We start from the raw sequence: 15,614 nt of genomic DNA, 5'->3' as shown, positions 1-15,614 counted from the left end.
GAACGGTTAATGGTGCATTCCATGGGAACTCGGAACTCTGGAAGATTCAACCTTGTATTTTGGAAAAGTGTAAAGGAACAGCCATTTAAGTTGGAATTCCATAGCTGAGCACTCGTGCTTTTCCTCTGTCCCTTTGTATAGATTTTATTTTAAAAACACGTATAACGTTTTTTACTACCTTTTTATGTCATGTTAACACAGGAACTACTGACTCGAATTACAGTTGTCCGAGTTCCCATGGAACGCAGCATTACTTCCTGCTGCCTCTGTGCCCAATGCAGACTTGGAGTTGCAATCCACCTGAAGCAGAGGTCAGCAGTTGTAACCAAACTGATGAGGGAAACCATGTTTTCACCAAAAAGGTGTCAGGTGCAAACACGGACCCTCACTCTCCAAAAAAATCCCCCGTCCACATCCAATGAATGGACAATTTTCTTTCATCATCCTTGGGGCCCGGTACCATATGTCCTGCGGCGAGCATGTAGAACATATATGGACGCTCTATAGCTCCAGAGCCTATAGAGTGTCTGGCTTACCGCTGCTCTCCACAGGACGGACACCCGGAGCGGCTGCAGTTCGGTCTGCAGGTCAGGGGGGAGGTGCACCTGCTAGACCTGGAGAAGAACCAGTAAGTGCAACCTCAGAGTACTTCAGAGTACTACAGAACTACCTTATTGTTGTTATCATTATTATTATTATTATTATTATTGTTGTTATTATTATTATTATTATTATTATTATTATTATTATTATTGTTATTGTTATTATTCCTATTATATTTATTGTTATTATTATTATTATTATTATTATTATTATTATTATTAGGGGTCCAGCCCATAGGGCTGGATCCCCTATTGCTATTGTTCTGGGAAGATTCTCAGAATTTTTAAATCTAAAACTACTTTAACGGTATGTCACAGGCATCTCGTGGTTAAAGATTCATCCAAATTGATCCACATACGATGCAGAAATTCATGAAAAACCAAACCAATTTGACCCGAAATATTCAGCTGGTCCTGCTTGACTGACATGTCACTATTTATAAACAAAATTAAGGCGATGAGATTTACAGTAAGACACTTTATGACGTCATCATATTATTTACTATTAATGATATTTACAGTAAGACACTGACATATTTTTTACTATAAATGTTTAGGTTCTGATTCAGAATGTACGTTGGACCGTGTCCAGTGTTCGGTGTAGACTCACTAGAGAGGGTCACTCTGCAGTGGTTTGATTACAAACTATGCCTTTACGTGTATATTTATGTATGTGGATCTGTTGGATTGATATTTTATCTCTTTAGTCCCATTACTTTGCCGGATTCATGAAAAATACAAAAATCGTTACTCCACAAAAATTTGTGACCACGTTGAGTTGAATTCATGTGAATGTACAAGTAAGTGATGTGTTCAAGATCCAGCGAGGCATCGGAAAAATAGAATCCTTGAAATGGTAATTCCCCACAGAAATACCACACGATTTCCATATTTCATGGAAACATAACTTACTGAAAATGTAATTCAGGGAGAAAAGTCACCGCTAAAATGAAGTAGGTTTGACTGCTATCGTAAACATCTGAGAATACATAAACCTACGTAAATTCTTCATCTTCTTGACACACATGAGATCCAATGTCCCCGACCGTCATTGAGACTCCACATGTACTTACACACAAGGTATGTTAAAACAATGACTGAATGAAGCTTAAAGTAAAAAGTAATAGGTTGTTTTAAAGAAACCTCATGTATAAACAGTTTCCTACAGATAAATGTAGCAGATTTAAATGAAAAAACAAAGTGTTAAATATTGACAAGTTCTTCCATAACAACTCTAATGCCAAATGAATGTTTGGACTGCTAGCTTAGTTATGTAGAACTAACCCATCTAATGTGACATCAATTATGTCACATTAGAACTTATTATCAATGGTTGACATATGGTTGAAATGGGAATGTTTCCTACATTCTGTCGTGCAAGTTTGATTCATGCCAATCTAGATTTGTATCAAGAACTATTGATACGACTTTACAAATTCTCTGAAAATTGACAAAGATTGGCGTATTGAGAACACAGTCACTTTGTAACATTACACACCAATGCTATATAAGTCCACCATACTTCTCTATGTGGTCATAAAAAACAAAAACTTGTAACTCCTGCTAGATTGCACGGACAATTGTATTGATCTCAATTCCTAGAACATCGTTCTTCAGGAATATTTAAACTGAACGGCAGAAGAGAAACGTGCAGACTTAAGTCCATGTTGATATGTACAGACGTACGTCCACCATGTTTATAACTTTTTAGGAACTAGGAAGGGAGCCAGTAGCGATACAACTCGGGTAAGCTAGTTGACAGTCTGGCAAGGAATGACCTGGAAGCTGGGACTAAATACTGTGCAGGTAATTGATCCCAGGTGTGTGCAATCGGGCTCGAGTCGGGAGCTGCAGATGGGGCAAGGGCGGCCTCTAGTGGCTCTGGGAGGCCGTGGGCCTAACACTTTTGTAACTTTTTATGCCTTTCACAGAAACCAAAATCTGTAACACATAGCTAAAAGGAATAAACTTTACTCCGTGTATGGCTGCCTGCAGCTATATTTATTATTATTATTATTATCACATTATTATTATTATTATTATTATTATTATTATTATAATCCAGAGGAGGAGACTCAAGGTCCAGAAAGTACAAATCTGTTTCCAGGGTTTCCCTCCTGCACTGATCTCTGGGTTGATGCTAATTAACATTAGCATGGTAGACTCTAAATCCTGGAGTGGAGTTTTACTTTCTGGCTTTCTGGACCTGGATTTTCCACCCCTGATCTGACCTCTGACCCCAGACCCCTTTCCTCTGACCAGCTGTGCTCTGACCCTCCAAACCTCTGACACCCTGACCTTTAACCCCTTACCCCCTCACCCTCTGACTTCTGACCTCCTCTCTCCTCCAGTGACCTCCTCCCCAGACCTCCGAACATCTTCTACTACCTTCCCAACGGGACGGGTGTCTCAGCCGAGTCTCAGCCCGTAGTGAGTAATACTATAGTAATACTTTACTAGTACTGGGATACAGCGAGCTTTTTATCATTTGGTGGTATGAAGGTATCAGGTATAAAGTACTTATTTAATAAAGTACATGTTCTCCTGCAGACGCAGTGCTACTACCACGGCACAGTACGAGGTTTCCCACAATCCACTGCGGCTCTCAGCACATGCTCCGGCATCAGGTACTCCTATAGTACTACTGCAGTACTACTACTGTATGTAGTCATAGCAGTGGTGTAGTCTACAGATTACACATTTTGAATAACAACCATGCAATTCTTGGTGAAAATACACAGGTACGAAATGCCAGCTGAAACTACACAATTTTTATATATATATATACTGTATATATATACTATTGCAATTAAATTACAGAAAACAGTCAATCATTCAATACAAAACAATAGCGTACATTTATTCAGTATTTAAAGTACATCCCTGGGATTGGACCAGATGTTATGACCTGTGATTCTGTAACCCCTCCCTCTCCTGTCACTCAACATACACTGATTCACAGCACACTGAGCTAATGTATTATCCACCGACGCTGTATTCGTGGGGCAAATGGGAAGTGGGGGAGTAATAATCACAAAAATGTGACCGTAATGTTAACTTATAAAGCGTTGGTAATAGAGATGCACCAATCAATCGGCTGCTTTTCAACTTGATCGGCAATGACTGGTGACCGGCCGATCAGTGTCAGATATATTTTCAGATACTGTGCCTGTCAAATTTACACGCCCGATATTGTGCTAGTGTACTTGTAAAAATCCTCCGATACTCAAACCAGATACCAACGTAATGTAAAGTAGTTGTGTAGTTGATGCTCAAAGAAGAGAGAAAGAGAAAGAAAATGTGGCTAGATAGGGACACAGAGCTCTGCTCTGTCTCACTCTACCTCCCTCTATCTCTCTCTAGCTCCCTATGCCCCTCTATTGCTCCTTCCCTCTCTCTCTAGCTCCCTATTTCCCTCTCTGGATCTCTCTATTTCTCTCTAGCTCCCCCTGTCGCTCTCTAGCTCCCGCTGTCCATCTCTAGCTTCCTATTTCTCTCTCTAGCTCCCTATGTCCCTCTCTGGCTCCCTCTGTCGCTCTCTAGCTCCCTCTGTCCATCTCTAGCTTCCTATTTCTCTCTCTAGCTCCCTATGACCCTCTCTGGCTCCCTGTATTTCCCTCTAGCTCCCTATGTCTCTCTCTAGCTCCCTATGTCCCTCTCTAGCTCCCCCTGTCCCTCTCTGGCTCCCTCTTGTGATGAAAAGTTTGACTTTGATTTTTGAGACTTGAGGTTCTTGACGAGTCACTTAGTAAAACAAGTCGTTCCAGTTGATTCAGTTGGTTTAATGCACAGTGACTTCTAGTCAACCAGAGTGACAAGAGTCAGCCATTTATTATTATAACTTTTTTTTGCAATGATCGCAATTTATCTTGGAATTAAAGTGCCATATGAATATTATATAAATGTCTATTTGCAGTTCAAGTGAAAGAGACTTTGATTTGAAGTTTGAACATTTCCATGTTCGTTATTCAAGATTCAAGAATCAAGATTCAAGATTTTTATTTGTCACATACATATACATACATATACATGTGGCACGGTGGCACAGTGCATTGCACTGCTGCCTCACAGCAAGAAGGTCCTGGGTTCGATTCCCGCCTGGGGCGCTGTTGGCACTGTGCTCCGGTGGGTTATCTCCCAAACAGGAGCCTTTCTGTGTGGAGTTTGCATGTTCTCCCCGTGCTCACATGGGGTTTCCTCCACCTCACGTCAGTAAAAACATGCACCCATCATGGTCTGACCAGCGATGGACACTTATCACCTGGTCCCCGGGTGCGTCCACGTACGCTGCCCACTGCTCCTGGCTGTGCCCCCGGAGGAAGGACAAGCCCGGATGGTTCAATGCAGAGGAACCATTTAACCAACGCACCCGGTGATAACACACAATATGTCCTATGAAAAAAAAAAAAAATTCTTTCTAATAGACTGACTGACTCCTAAAACGTAATACAGTAAGTTGAATACTTATAGAATAAAATAAAAATATATAGAATAAAATAAAATACAATAAAAATAAAATGAAATAAAATGGAATAGATAGAGGGAATATGCTTATGTATATAATAATGTTGTGTCCAGTTCCAAGTTGAATTCTACTGAATTCTACTGACACTTGGTGACAATCAGTTATTCTATTTTATTGGAACTCAGTGACAGTTTCACGTTGTGTTATTGTTCCATAGTGAATAATAAGCAATAATAAACAATAATAATCAGTGTCAAAATCAGCAATCTCTCTATAGTAGAAACTGAATTGCAGTGTGGTCTGGATGTGCAGCCACCCAATCAGGTGATCAGAGAGATCAGCCATGAATGTGTATACTGTATTTAGTATTACTACATGAATCTGTATACTGTATATAGTATTACTATATGAATGTGTACACAGTATATAGTATTACTTTATGATTGGGTAAATTGTATATCTCACTGGTTTCTCACTAGTATTACACTAGTATCTCCCTTGTATCTCATTAGTATTTCACTAGTATCTCATTAGTATCTCACTAGTATCTCACTGGTATCTCACTAGTATTTCACTAGTATCTCCCTGGTATCTCACTAGTATCTCACTAGTAATTCACTGGTATCTCACTCTTATCTCATGAGTATCTCATTGGTATCTCATTGGTATCTCACTAGTATCTCACTGGTATCTCACTAGTATTTCACTAGTGTATTACTAGTATCTGACTAGTATCTCACTGGTATCTCACTAGTATCTCACTAGTATCTCACCAGTGTATTACTAGTATCTCACTACTGTATTAGTAGTATCTTACTAGTATCTCACCATTATTTCTCTAGTATCTCACTGGTACCTCACAAGTAATTCACTAGTATCTCACTAGTATCTCACTAGTATCTCACAAGTGTATTACTAGTATCTCACTAGTTACTCCCTGGTATCTCACTAGTATCTCACTCGCATCTCCCTGGTATCTCACTAGTATTTGACAAGTATCTCACTGGTATCTCACTAGTATCTCACTCGGATCTCACTAGTATTTCACGGGTATCTCACTGGTTTCTCACTAGTATTTCACTAGTATCTCCCTTGTATCTCACTAGTATTTCACTAGGATCTCATTAGTATCTCACTAGTATCTCACTGATATCTCACTAGTATTTCACTAGTATCTCCCTGATATCTCACTAGTATCTCATTAGTATCTCACTAGTATCTCACTGATATCTCACTCGTATTTCACTAGTATCTCCCTGATATCACACTAGTATTACACTAGTACAGGGGTCGGAAATCTATGGCTCGCGAGCCAATTTAGGCTCTTTTGATGACGGTATATGGTTCGCAGACAATTTTGAGCTAAAATTTTTAATCACAATTAACAAATAATAAATACTTATTCTGTGTCATTTTAAAGTAAAACAGGTCAGAGAAATTACAATTTTGAAAATAAAATTCAAAATATAAATGTGGCGGACAAAGGGGCATAGTCAAGCACCGGCTGCGGACCCCAGAAAGACTCCGGGGCCTTTTACTCGGGGCCCTGCCCCTTCCGGGTCTCTGCTCAGGAGCCACTTGTGGGAGTCTTAAGGGAGGGAAAGTCTTAAGCTTAAGGGAGTCTTCCTGGCCGTGGTGCGTCCACATGGCCAGAGTTTTATTGCTCATTTCTGTAACGGGTGTGGTTAGGACCCAATTGCAGCACAAAGACAGGCAGGGACATTTGGTAATGTCTTTTATTTGTAGAGCAGGCGGAAGACAGGCAGGGAGCAGGCAGGATACATCGTCGGGGACAGGCAGGTTCGATAACGAGGAGTGCAGACAGAAGACAGGCGGAGTGGCAGGCAGGATACGTGGTCGGAGCGAGGCAGAGTCGGTAGCAGGGAATCAGTCCGGAGAACGCTGAGAGTCTGGTGCAAGCATCAAAGACAAACTGGCAATGGGTGACTGGTGAGAGAGGCATATATAGGGGTTAGATTACAGATCGGGAACAGCTGTGTGCGCAGGTGAATGGAGTTGGACTAATGGGACAGGTAAGGAGAGAGAGGGGAAGTAGAAGAAGGCGGAGATCATGACAATTTCAATATGCGGCACGCAGGCCACAATTATATATATCACTGATTATTATTATAATAACTGTGGATAATAATTATAATAATTGTGGATAATAATGATCCCCGTGGGCGCAGGAGGAATGGTGTTCCGCTGCTGGGCTTCTTTCCAGCCCCTGCACCATCCCCTCTGTAAGACAGAAACATTAAGAAAACTCGCTGCCTCCAGTCGGAGCAATCAGCTCAACACCAGTGGACAGAAATGGAAAAAACTTCAATATGTATGTGACAAATAATCTCTTGAAGTTGAAGCTGATTCCTAACACTCGGAAGGAGCTTCCCGTCACGTAGCACACAATGCAACTTGGGAGTGTTGCCTGTGGAGCGTGTTTGGCTCTACATACGCATGTGAGCAGTCTTTGTGGCGTCTGAGAAACATGAATAGCAACCTACGCTCATGTTGAACTGATGGAGCCTCAACGCAGCATGAAGCTCAACCTCACTACGTATGAAGCAGACAATAAGGCAACCAGCAAAACCAGGCAGCACCACAAGTCACATTCATGCTAAAAAGTATTTAATTTATTATTGCTTAGCTACAGTATAACAACAATATTTTTAGGAAGAATAAAGAGAAATGTATTATATATAGCACTTTTTTAAGTACTCAGAGATGTGTTATAGGTTAAAAATGTACGCCTTTCTTAAAAAATTTAAGTATTAAGTTGCATTCAATTTGATTAAATATTATATGGCTCACAAGGAATTACATTTGGAAATATTTGGCTTTTATGGCTCTCCCAGCCAAAAAGGTTCCCGACCCCTGCACTAGTATCTCACTGGTATTGCACTAGTATTTCACTAATATCTCCCTGGTATCTCACTAGTATCTCACTAGTATCTCCCTTGTATCTCACTAGTATCTCACTAGTATCTCACTGGTATCTCACTAGTATCTCACTGGTATCTCACTAGTATCTCACAAGTATCTCACTAGTGTATTACTGGTATCTCACTGGTGTCTTACTAGTATCTCACTATTATTTCACTTGTACCTCACCAGTATTTCACTAGTATCTCACTGGTATCTCACAAGTAATTCATTAGTATCTTACTGGTATCTCACGAGTGTATTGCTAGTATCTCATTAGTATCTCACTAGTATCTCACTAGTATATTACTAGTATCTCACAAGTAATTCACTAGTATCTTACTAGTATTTTACCAGTGTATTACTAGTAACATGGTAGTTAACAACTATTAACATGGGTAGAACATGAGGAGAACATAGGAGAACATAGGAGTACGTGGGGAGAACATAGGAGAACTTGGGGAGAAATTAGGGGAACATGGGGAGAACATGAGGAAAACATAGGAGAATATGGAAGAACATGTATAGTACACATGAGAACATGGTACAACATAGGAGAACATGAAAAGAACATGAGGAGAACATGGAAAAAAGGGGAGAACAGAGGAGAACACAGGGAGAACATTGGAGAACATGGGGAGAACATAGGAGAATATGAGGAGAACATAGGAAAACATGAGGAGAACAAGGGTGAAAATGGGGAGAACATGGGAGAACATGAGAAGAACATCAGAACAACATAGGAGAACATGTGAGAACATAGGGGAACATGGGACAACATGAGGAGAACATAGGACAACATAGGGATGCATGAAAATAACACGAGGAGAACATAGAAGAACATGATGAGAACATAGGAGATCATGAGGAGAACATGTGAGGACCTGGGACAACATGAGGAAAACATAGGACAACATAGGGGTTCATGAAAAGAACATGAGGAGAACATGAGGAGAACTTGAGAGAACATAGGAGAACATGATGAGAACAAGGGAGAATTTGGGAGAACATGAGGAGAAAATGAGGTGAACATGGGAGAACATAAGTAGAACATAGGAGAACATGGGGAGAATGTAGTAGAACATGCGGAAAACATGAGGAGAACATAGGAGAAAACAAGGAGAATATGGTAGAACATAGGAGAATATAGGAGAACATGGGAGAACATGGGAGAACATTGGAGAACCCTGGAGAACATGAGGAGAACATGAGGAGAAAATGGGAGAACATGAGGAGAACATTGGAGAACATAGGAGGCCATAGGAGAGCATGGGAGAACATGAGGAGTACATGGGGAGAACATCGGAGAACATGGGAGTACATGAGGAGAACATGAGAGAACATAGGAGAACAAAGGAGAACATGAAAAGAACATGGGAGAATATAGGAAAACAAAGGAGAAAATGGGAGAACATGATGAGAAAATAATGACAACATAGGAGAACAAAGGAGAACATGAGGAGAGCATTGGATAATATAGGACAACATAGGAGAAGATGGGAGAAGATGAGGAGAACATGGGAGAAAATAGGAGAACATACAGTAGGTGAACATGGGAGAACATGGGGAGAACATAGAGTACAGTCACAGTTACCCAGTACTACTGTACAAGCACAATAGATAGCCCTCTGTGTACTTGTACTTCCAGGGGCGTAGTTGTACTGAACTCCACCTTGAGCTTTGAGGTGAAGCCTGACGAGCGGATGGAGGACCTCCACCTGCTGCTCCCTATCTGGCCACTGGAGGGCACCGCATGCGGAGTCTCGCAGTCTGAAGGACCTCCAGTACACGCAGTACACTCAGTACACACAGTACACAGGGTGAGTACTGTAGTGCCACACTGTACTGTAGTATATTCTGTTGTACTTTTACTCTAAATTTTTACTTTGTTCTCTTGTTTCAGACCAAAAGAGACATTTTGTCTGAAACTAAGTACATTGAACTGGTGCTGGTGGCGGACCACCAGGAGGTACCTGTCTGTCTGTCTTCTGTCTGCCTGTCTGTCTGTTTGTCTGTCTGTCTGTCTGTGTGTCTCCATGGTGACTACCTGTCTCTCTCTCAGTTTCTCAACCACCAGCAGAACAATCAGACTCTGATTTACCGTCTGATGGACATCGCCAACCAAGTGGACTGGGTGAGCACAACACCACCACCACCACCACACCTACTCCACCTTGTCCTCCACCTACTCAACCTCCCCCTACTCCTCCACCTCCTCCTCCTCCACCTCCTCCTATCCCTCCTCCTCCATCACTCTCTTGTTATTCATCATTTTTTCTTTTCTTGTCCCTCCTCCATCATTCTCTCCCTTCTCTCCTCCCTGGTTTCAGTTCTACCGCCCCCTGAAGGTCCGTGTGGCTCTGACGGGTCTGGAGATCTGGAGCGACCGCGACAAGATCCTGGTCAAGAAGAACCCGGCGGAGACGCTGTCGAACTTCCTGAACTGGAGGAGCCGGCAGCTGCTGCCCCGCCTCCGACACGACAACGCCCAGCTGCTCATGTAGGTGCAGGTCCCGCCCACACAGCCCAGCTGCGTATGTAGGTGCAGGCCCCGCCCACACAGCCCAGCTGCCCATGTAGGTGCAGGCCCCGCCCACACAGCCCAGCTGCCCATATAGGTGCAGGCCCCGCCCACACAGCCCAGCTGCCTATGTAGATGGAGGCCCCGCACACACAGCCCAGCTGCCTTCTTTCGTCTTCGTCTTCTATGATGATATCATATGTCCAGTTCACTATCGCGTAGCCATTTAATTGTCGCCAGGTCCAGCTCGAAGAGGCCAGCTTCAGACTGTAGACTGTGGTAGATAATGTGTTCTGCTGTTTGCTCAGGTTCCCCACATTCGCAGGCAGCACTGTCAGAGAGAACCTATTTTTTCATGGAGGACTTGAAGCGACCCACACCTGTTCGCAGCCAGTTTACTGTTGTCCATTGTCGGCATGGCAGTTCTTCACCCTTGACTCCTCCACCTGGGTCCCAGATGTGGCGGTGGAATTGCGTGGGCTGAGCAGTCTCCCACTCTACCATCCTGGACGAGCGAGCCATGCCCTTCTTGACTGTTCCTCTAGAGCCGCCGTGCAGTAACCTCTGTGCCGCCAGGTTGTTGGGCTGACGTGAGACCAGTCTGCTTGGCGGCGCTACCATGGTTGTAGTCTGGTGCAGCAGGTGCTCTTTATGCATCTTGGCCTTTCTTGCCAGAGCGTAGGTGGCGGCTCCTCTTCTGATGGCGGCAGGGGCGATCCCTGCTAGGACAGGGAGCTGGCTGACTGGCGTGGACTTTAGGCAGCCCGTCACAGTTCGGAGCGTGTTGTTTATTGCCACATCCACCTTCTTTGTGTATGGACTCAATAAATCCAAACAGGTGTGCAGTACTCTGCTCCAGAGAAGACCAGGGCCTGAGTTGCTATCCGTAGCGTCTTAGCGTTGGCTCCCCATGTTGTAGTAGCGGGTGGACGGATGAGCGCTGCACGTGATGTTACCTTGGCCTTGACTTCTTCTAGATTTGTTTGAAGCCCAGCGTACGGTCCATCTTCACACCTAGGTACTTGGGAGCTTGCTGGAATGTTAGTCGCTTGTTGTCGACAAACACGTCCAGTTCTCTTTTTGACTCCCTTGTTGTTGAGGTGGAAGGCTGCCGATACCTTCTTGCCTATTCTGAGCTGAAGTCGCCACTTCCTCAGGTATGTGGCCAGGATGCCCATGTCTCGGTTGAGCCCATCCTCAGTCATAGTCCATGACGGTGTTTCGGAGCAAGATAGCCAGGTCATCCGAGTAGCTGTACTTCCTTGACTCAGTCACTGGAAGGTCGTGGATGTAGATGTTAAACAGCATCGATGCAAGAACTGACCCCTGCAGCACACTGCTCTTTAGTCTTCGCATCCTGCTCTGCTGGCCGTTGCTGGTCTCGAGGATAAAGCTGCGGTTCGCCAGAAGCTCCATGATAAAGCACCATGTGCTTGTCAGGGATCATCTGCAGCAGATTCAGGTGGAGACCACAATGCCACACTGTGTCGTAGGCGGCAGTTAGGTCCAGGAGCAGCTTTCTCGTTGGCTTGGAAGCTGTCCTCGATGTCTTGGGCGAGTAGTGCTACCTGGTCTACCGTTGATTTTCCTTGGCGGAAGCCTGCTTGCTCGTTGGGCAGCTGTGGATCCACCACCTGGTTGATCCTGCTATGGATGAGCCTTTCCATGATCTTGAATGGTACGCAGAATAGCGAGATTGGTCTGTATGACTTTGGGTCGTCAGTGGGCTTGTTCGGCTTTGGGAGGGCAAGGATGGTAGCACGACGCCAGGTCCTTGGGATCTTGCACCTGCAGAGGCATGAGGAAAAAAAGGAGCACAGCCACCTGGAAGATGACAGGCTTTGGTGTTTTATGAACTCCGGGTTGATGTCGTCGTGCCCTGGTGACTTTCCCGACCTAAGGTTGTCGATCACTCTAGCTAGTCCTTGTGCCTTAAAGTCACCTGAGATGTTGGAGTCGACGCTGGCTGCCTTGGAGAGGAAAGACACTTCTTGCAGTGTCATGCAAAGTTTCTGTCTGCATTCGGGAACCTCCAATTTCTGAGGAGCTGGGCTGCAATGGCATTTGCAGTTATTGGGCACCTGGAGCGCATCAACGTCCTGCCTGTCAGCTGGTTTATGGTTGCCAGACTTTGTGACTGGAGTGTGTGACGTCTACCGACTCCACTGTTTCTGTCCACCTCTCTTGCGTACCTCGTCAAGCTTCTGGAGAAGGGCTGTGGCAGACAAATCTATCTCTTCTCAGGTGGTGGCCATATGGTGGTGCAGGAGTAAGCGGCTGCACTCATTGTCCCAGCCCGGGATGTACATCTTGATGAAGCCACTGGGATGTACTTTTTGGCGGCACCTACAAGGATCTTGCAGTATGCTGCGTACGCCGCATCCACGTCATCAGAGTCCGGGTCCGGGAGGCGAGCAATCCCTCGTTCTCTCTCGGTGGTGAAGGAGTCCCAGTTGGCCTTACAGAAGTTCCAGCGTTTAACGGGCTTTCCAGCTACCGGCTGCACCAGTGAGGACTGACGGTCGGTGGTGGGAGCGTGATAACCTGTCCATGACTCGTCTCTCTGGCATCGGGTTGTAGCTACGGCAGATGACGAAGGCCAGGTCTGGGTTGGTGTATGAGTTCAAGCGTGCTGAGTGGAAGCTTGGAGGTTCCTTTGGGTTGTAGAGCAGTGTAGCCTCTGCGTTGGAAGCCCAGTCGACGAGCACCTCGCTCTCTTGGGTGGTGTAGTTGTAACCCCAATCTGTGTGTTGGCAGTTGAAGTCACCTGAATAGATGGTTGGTGCATGAAACAGAGGAAGCAATGTCGTAGGCAGGCAGTGATGTTGCCTGTCAGGATGCTCTCCACTGCTCCAGAGTAGAAGGACTTGAGGATCCTCACGAGACCCGGAAAAAGACGCTGCCTCGCCTTTCTCACCAGAGTGTCTGTGTGTACAGTCCATGTTAAGTCCTCTGTGATGTGGACTCCCAGATATCTGAAGATGCTCACCCTGTCGACAGGAGTCCCATTAATCCACAAGGGCGGGTGCGTCCTCGATTGTGATCCACGCCTAAAGTCCACAATCAGCTCCTTAGTTTTGCTGACGTTCAGGTGTAGGCTGTTGTCCTGGCACCAGAGAGACAGATCAGCCACCTCCCCGCGTTAGGCCTTCTCATCGCAGTCGGTGATCAGGCCCACGACCACGGTGTCGTCAGCAAACTTGATGATGGTGTTGGAGCTGGACCTGGCCACACAGTCATGTGTGTACAGGGAGTACAGTAGGGGGCTGAGGACGCAGCCCTGGGGGATCCTGTATTCAGGGTGAGGGAGCTTGACATGTGCTTCCCCACCCTGACCACCTGGGGGCGGGCTGTGAAGAAGTCCAGAGTCCAGGTGCACAGCGGAGCATTCAGTCCAAGCTCCATCAGCTTGACAGCCAGTCTGGTGGGGACTATGGTGTTGAAAGCTGAACTATAATCGATGAACAGCATTCTCACATAGGCCCCCTTCTGGCCATCCAGATGCGTGAGCGTGGTGTGCAGTACCTGGGAGACCGCGTCATCCGTGGATCTGTTTTACCGGTACGCAAACTGCTATGGGTCCAAGGTGCGGGGGAGGGAGGCGCAGATGTAATCCTTGATCAGCCTCTCGAAACACTTCATGACCACAGAGGTGAGGGCCACCGGACGGTAGTCATTCAGGCAGGTTGGAGAGGCGATCTTCGGGACAGGAACGACGGTGGACCTCTTGAAGCACGACGGGACCACTGATTCAGCCAGGGAGATGTTGAATATTGTAGTGAACACCGGAGCTAGCTGGTTAGCACAAGTCTTCAGTACTCGCCCAGATATGCCATCTGGGCCCGCAGCTTTCTTGGTGTTCACCCGCATCAAAGCCCTCCTGACCTCGTGCACGGACACTGAGAGTGCGCGCTCATCCCCAGTGGTGTAACTCCAATTAGCTGGCGAGCTAGCGGTGTTGCTGCCAGACTCGAACCGCGCATAAAAGGAGTTCAGTTGGTTGGCCAGGGAGGCGTCCACACTCGTGGCTGGGGAGGAGCTACTCTTGTAATTCGTAATAGTCCGCAGCCCCTGCCACAAGCGTCTTGTGTCCCCCTGCTCCATCTGTAGCTCCACGGTCTCTCTGTACGTCCATTTGGCGTCCCTCACCGCCCTCCGCAGATTGTACGACGCCGCTTTGTAATTGTCCATATTAGCAGATACAAGACCGCCGCTGTAAGCGGCCGTGCAAGCATTCAGAGCGCAGCGGATGGATTTATCAACACACGGTTTCTGGTTTGGAAATATCCGAACTTTCACCGTGGGAACGATATCATCCGCTAGCGTAGTTACAAAACTTACTACAACCTCCGTAAACTCGCTGACGTCACTTGAACTTGATTGGAACATGTCCCAGTCTACGTCAGTCAGAGCGTCCTGAAGCGCAGCCTCCGATTGGTCCGTCCATCGCTTCACTTCCCTTGTCATCACCAGATCCCGCACGATCAGAGGCCTGTAAACAGGAACCAGCGAGATCGCGGCGTGATCTGATTTCCCGAAAGCAGGGAGCGAGACGGTCTTGTATCCGTTCTTGTAAGGAGTGTAGCAATGGTCCAAAGTTCTATCTCCCCTGGTGGCACACGTGATGTGTTGGTGGAAATTAGGCCGAACTTTTTAAGGTTGGCCCTGTTAAAGTCCCCAGTCACCACCACAGCCGCGTCCGGATGTCTGTTCTGAAATCCGCACAACACATCGTACAGAACCGACAGAGCTGCGTCGGTGTCTGCTTGCGGTGGGATATAAACGGCTGTAATGATGACCGTGCTAAATTCCCGGGGGAGATAAAATGGACGGCATAGGATGGTCAGCTGTTCCAGGTTCGGCGAGCAGGAGTGGGAGAGGAATTTGGTGTTGTTGGCGTTACACCAGCGGTTGTTTACCATTAGGCAGACGCCTCCACCTTTGGATTTCCCCGACTCCCCCGTTCTGTCGCCGCGGAACACGGAGAAGGCCTCGGCTGGACGTATGGCTTCATCCAGAACCAGTGGGTTCAGCCATGTTTCCGTCAGACAGAGGACGCAACAGTTCCTCGTGTCTCGCTGGAATTTAATCCTCGTCGTTCATC

The 15,614-nt window shown here is 45.9% G+C and overlaps 1 protein-coding gene across 1 annotated transcript in view; it reads left to right on the top strand.

The window, feature by feature from the left end:
* Positions 1-15,614, top strand: part of adam15 (ADAM metallopeptidase domain 15) — a 49,056-nt gene that overhangs the window by 24,906 nt on the left and 8,536 nt on the right. The window contains 7 exon segments of the mRNA XM_080005726.1: positions 552-628; positions 2,954-3,032; positions 3,153-3,229; positions 9,638-9,809; positions 9,893-9,958; positions 10,052-10,123; positions 10,320-10,489. Coding sequence (XP_079861852.1) covers positions 552-628; positions 2,954-3,032; positions 3,153-3,229; positions 9,638-9,809; positions 9,893-9,958; positions 10,052-10,123; positions 10,320-10,489 — 713 coding nt within the window.

Source organism: Zeus faber, assembly GCF_960531495.2.
Source record: "Zeus faber genome assembly, chromosome: 8".
Taxonomy (NCBI): domain Eukaryota; kingdom Metazoa; phylum Chordata; class Actinopteri; order Zeiformes; family Zeidae; genus Zeus; species Zeus faber.
The sequence above is the reverse complement of the archived record's forward strand: the minus strand, read 5'-3'. Positions and strand labels throughout refer to the sequence as shown.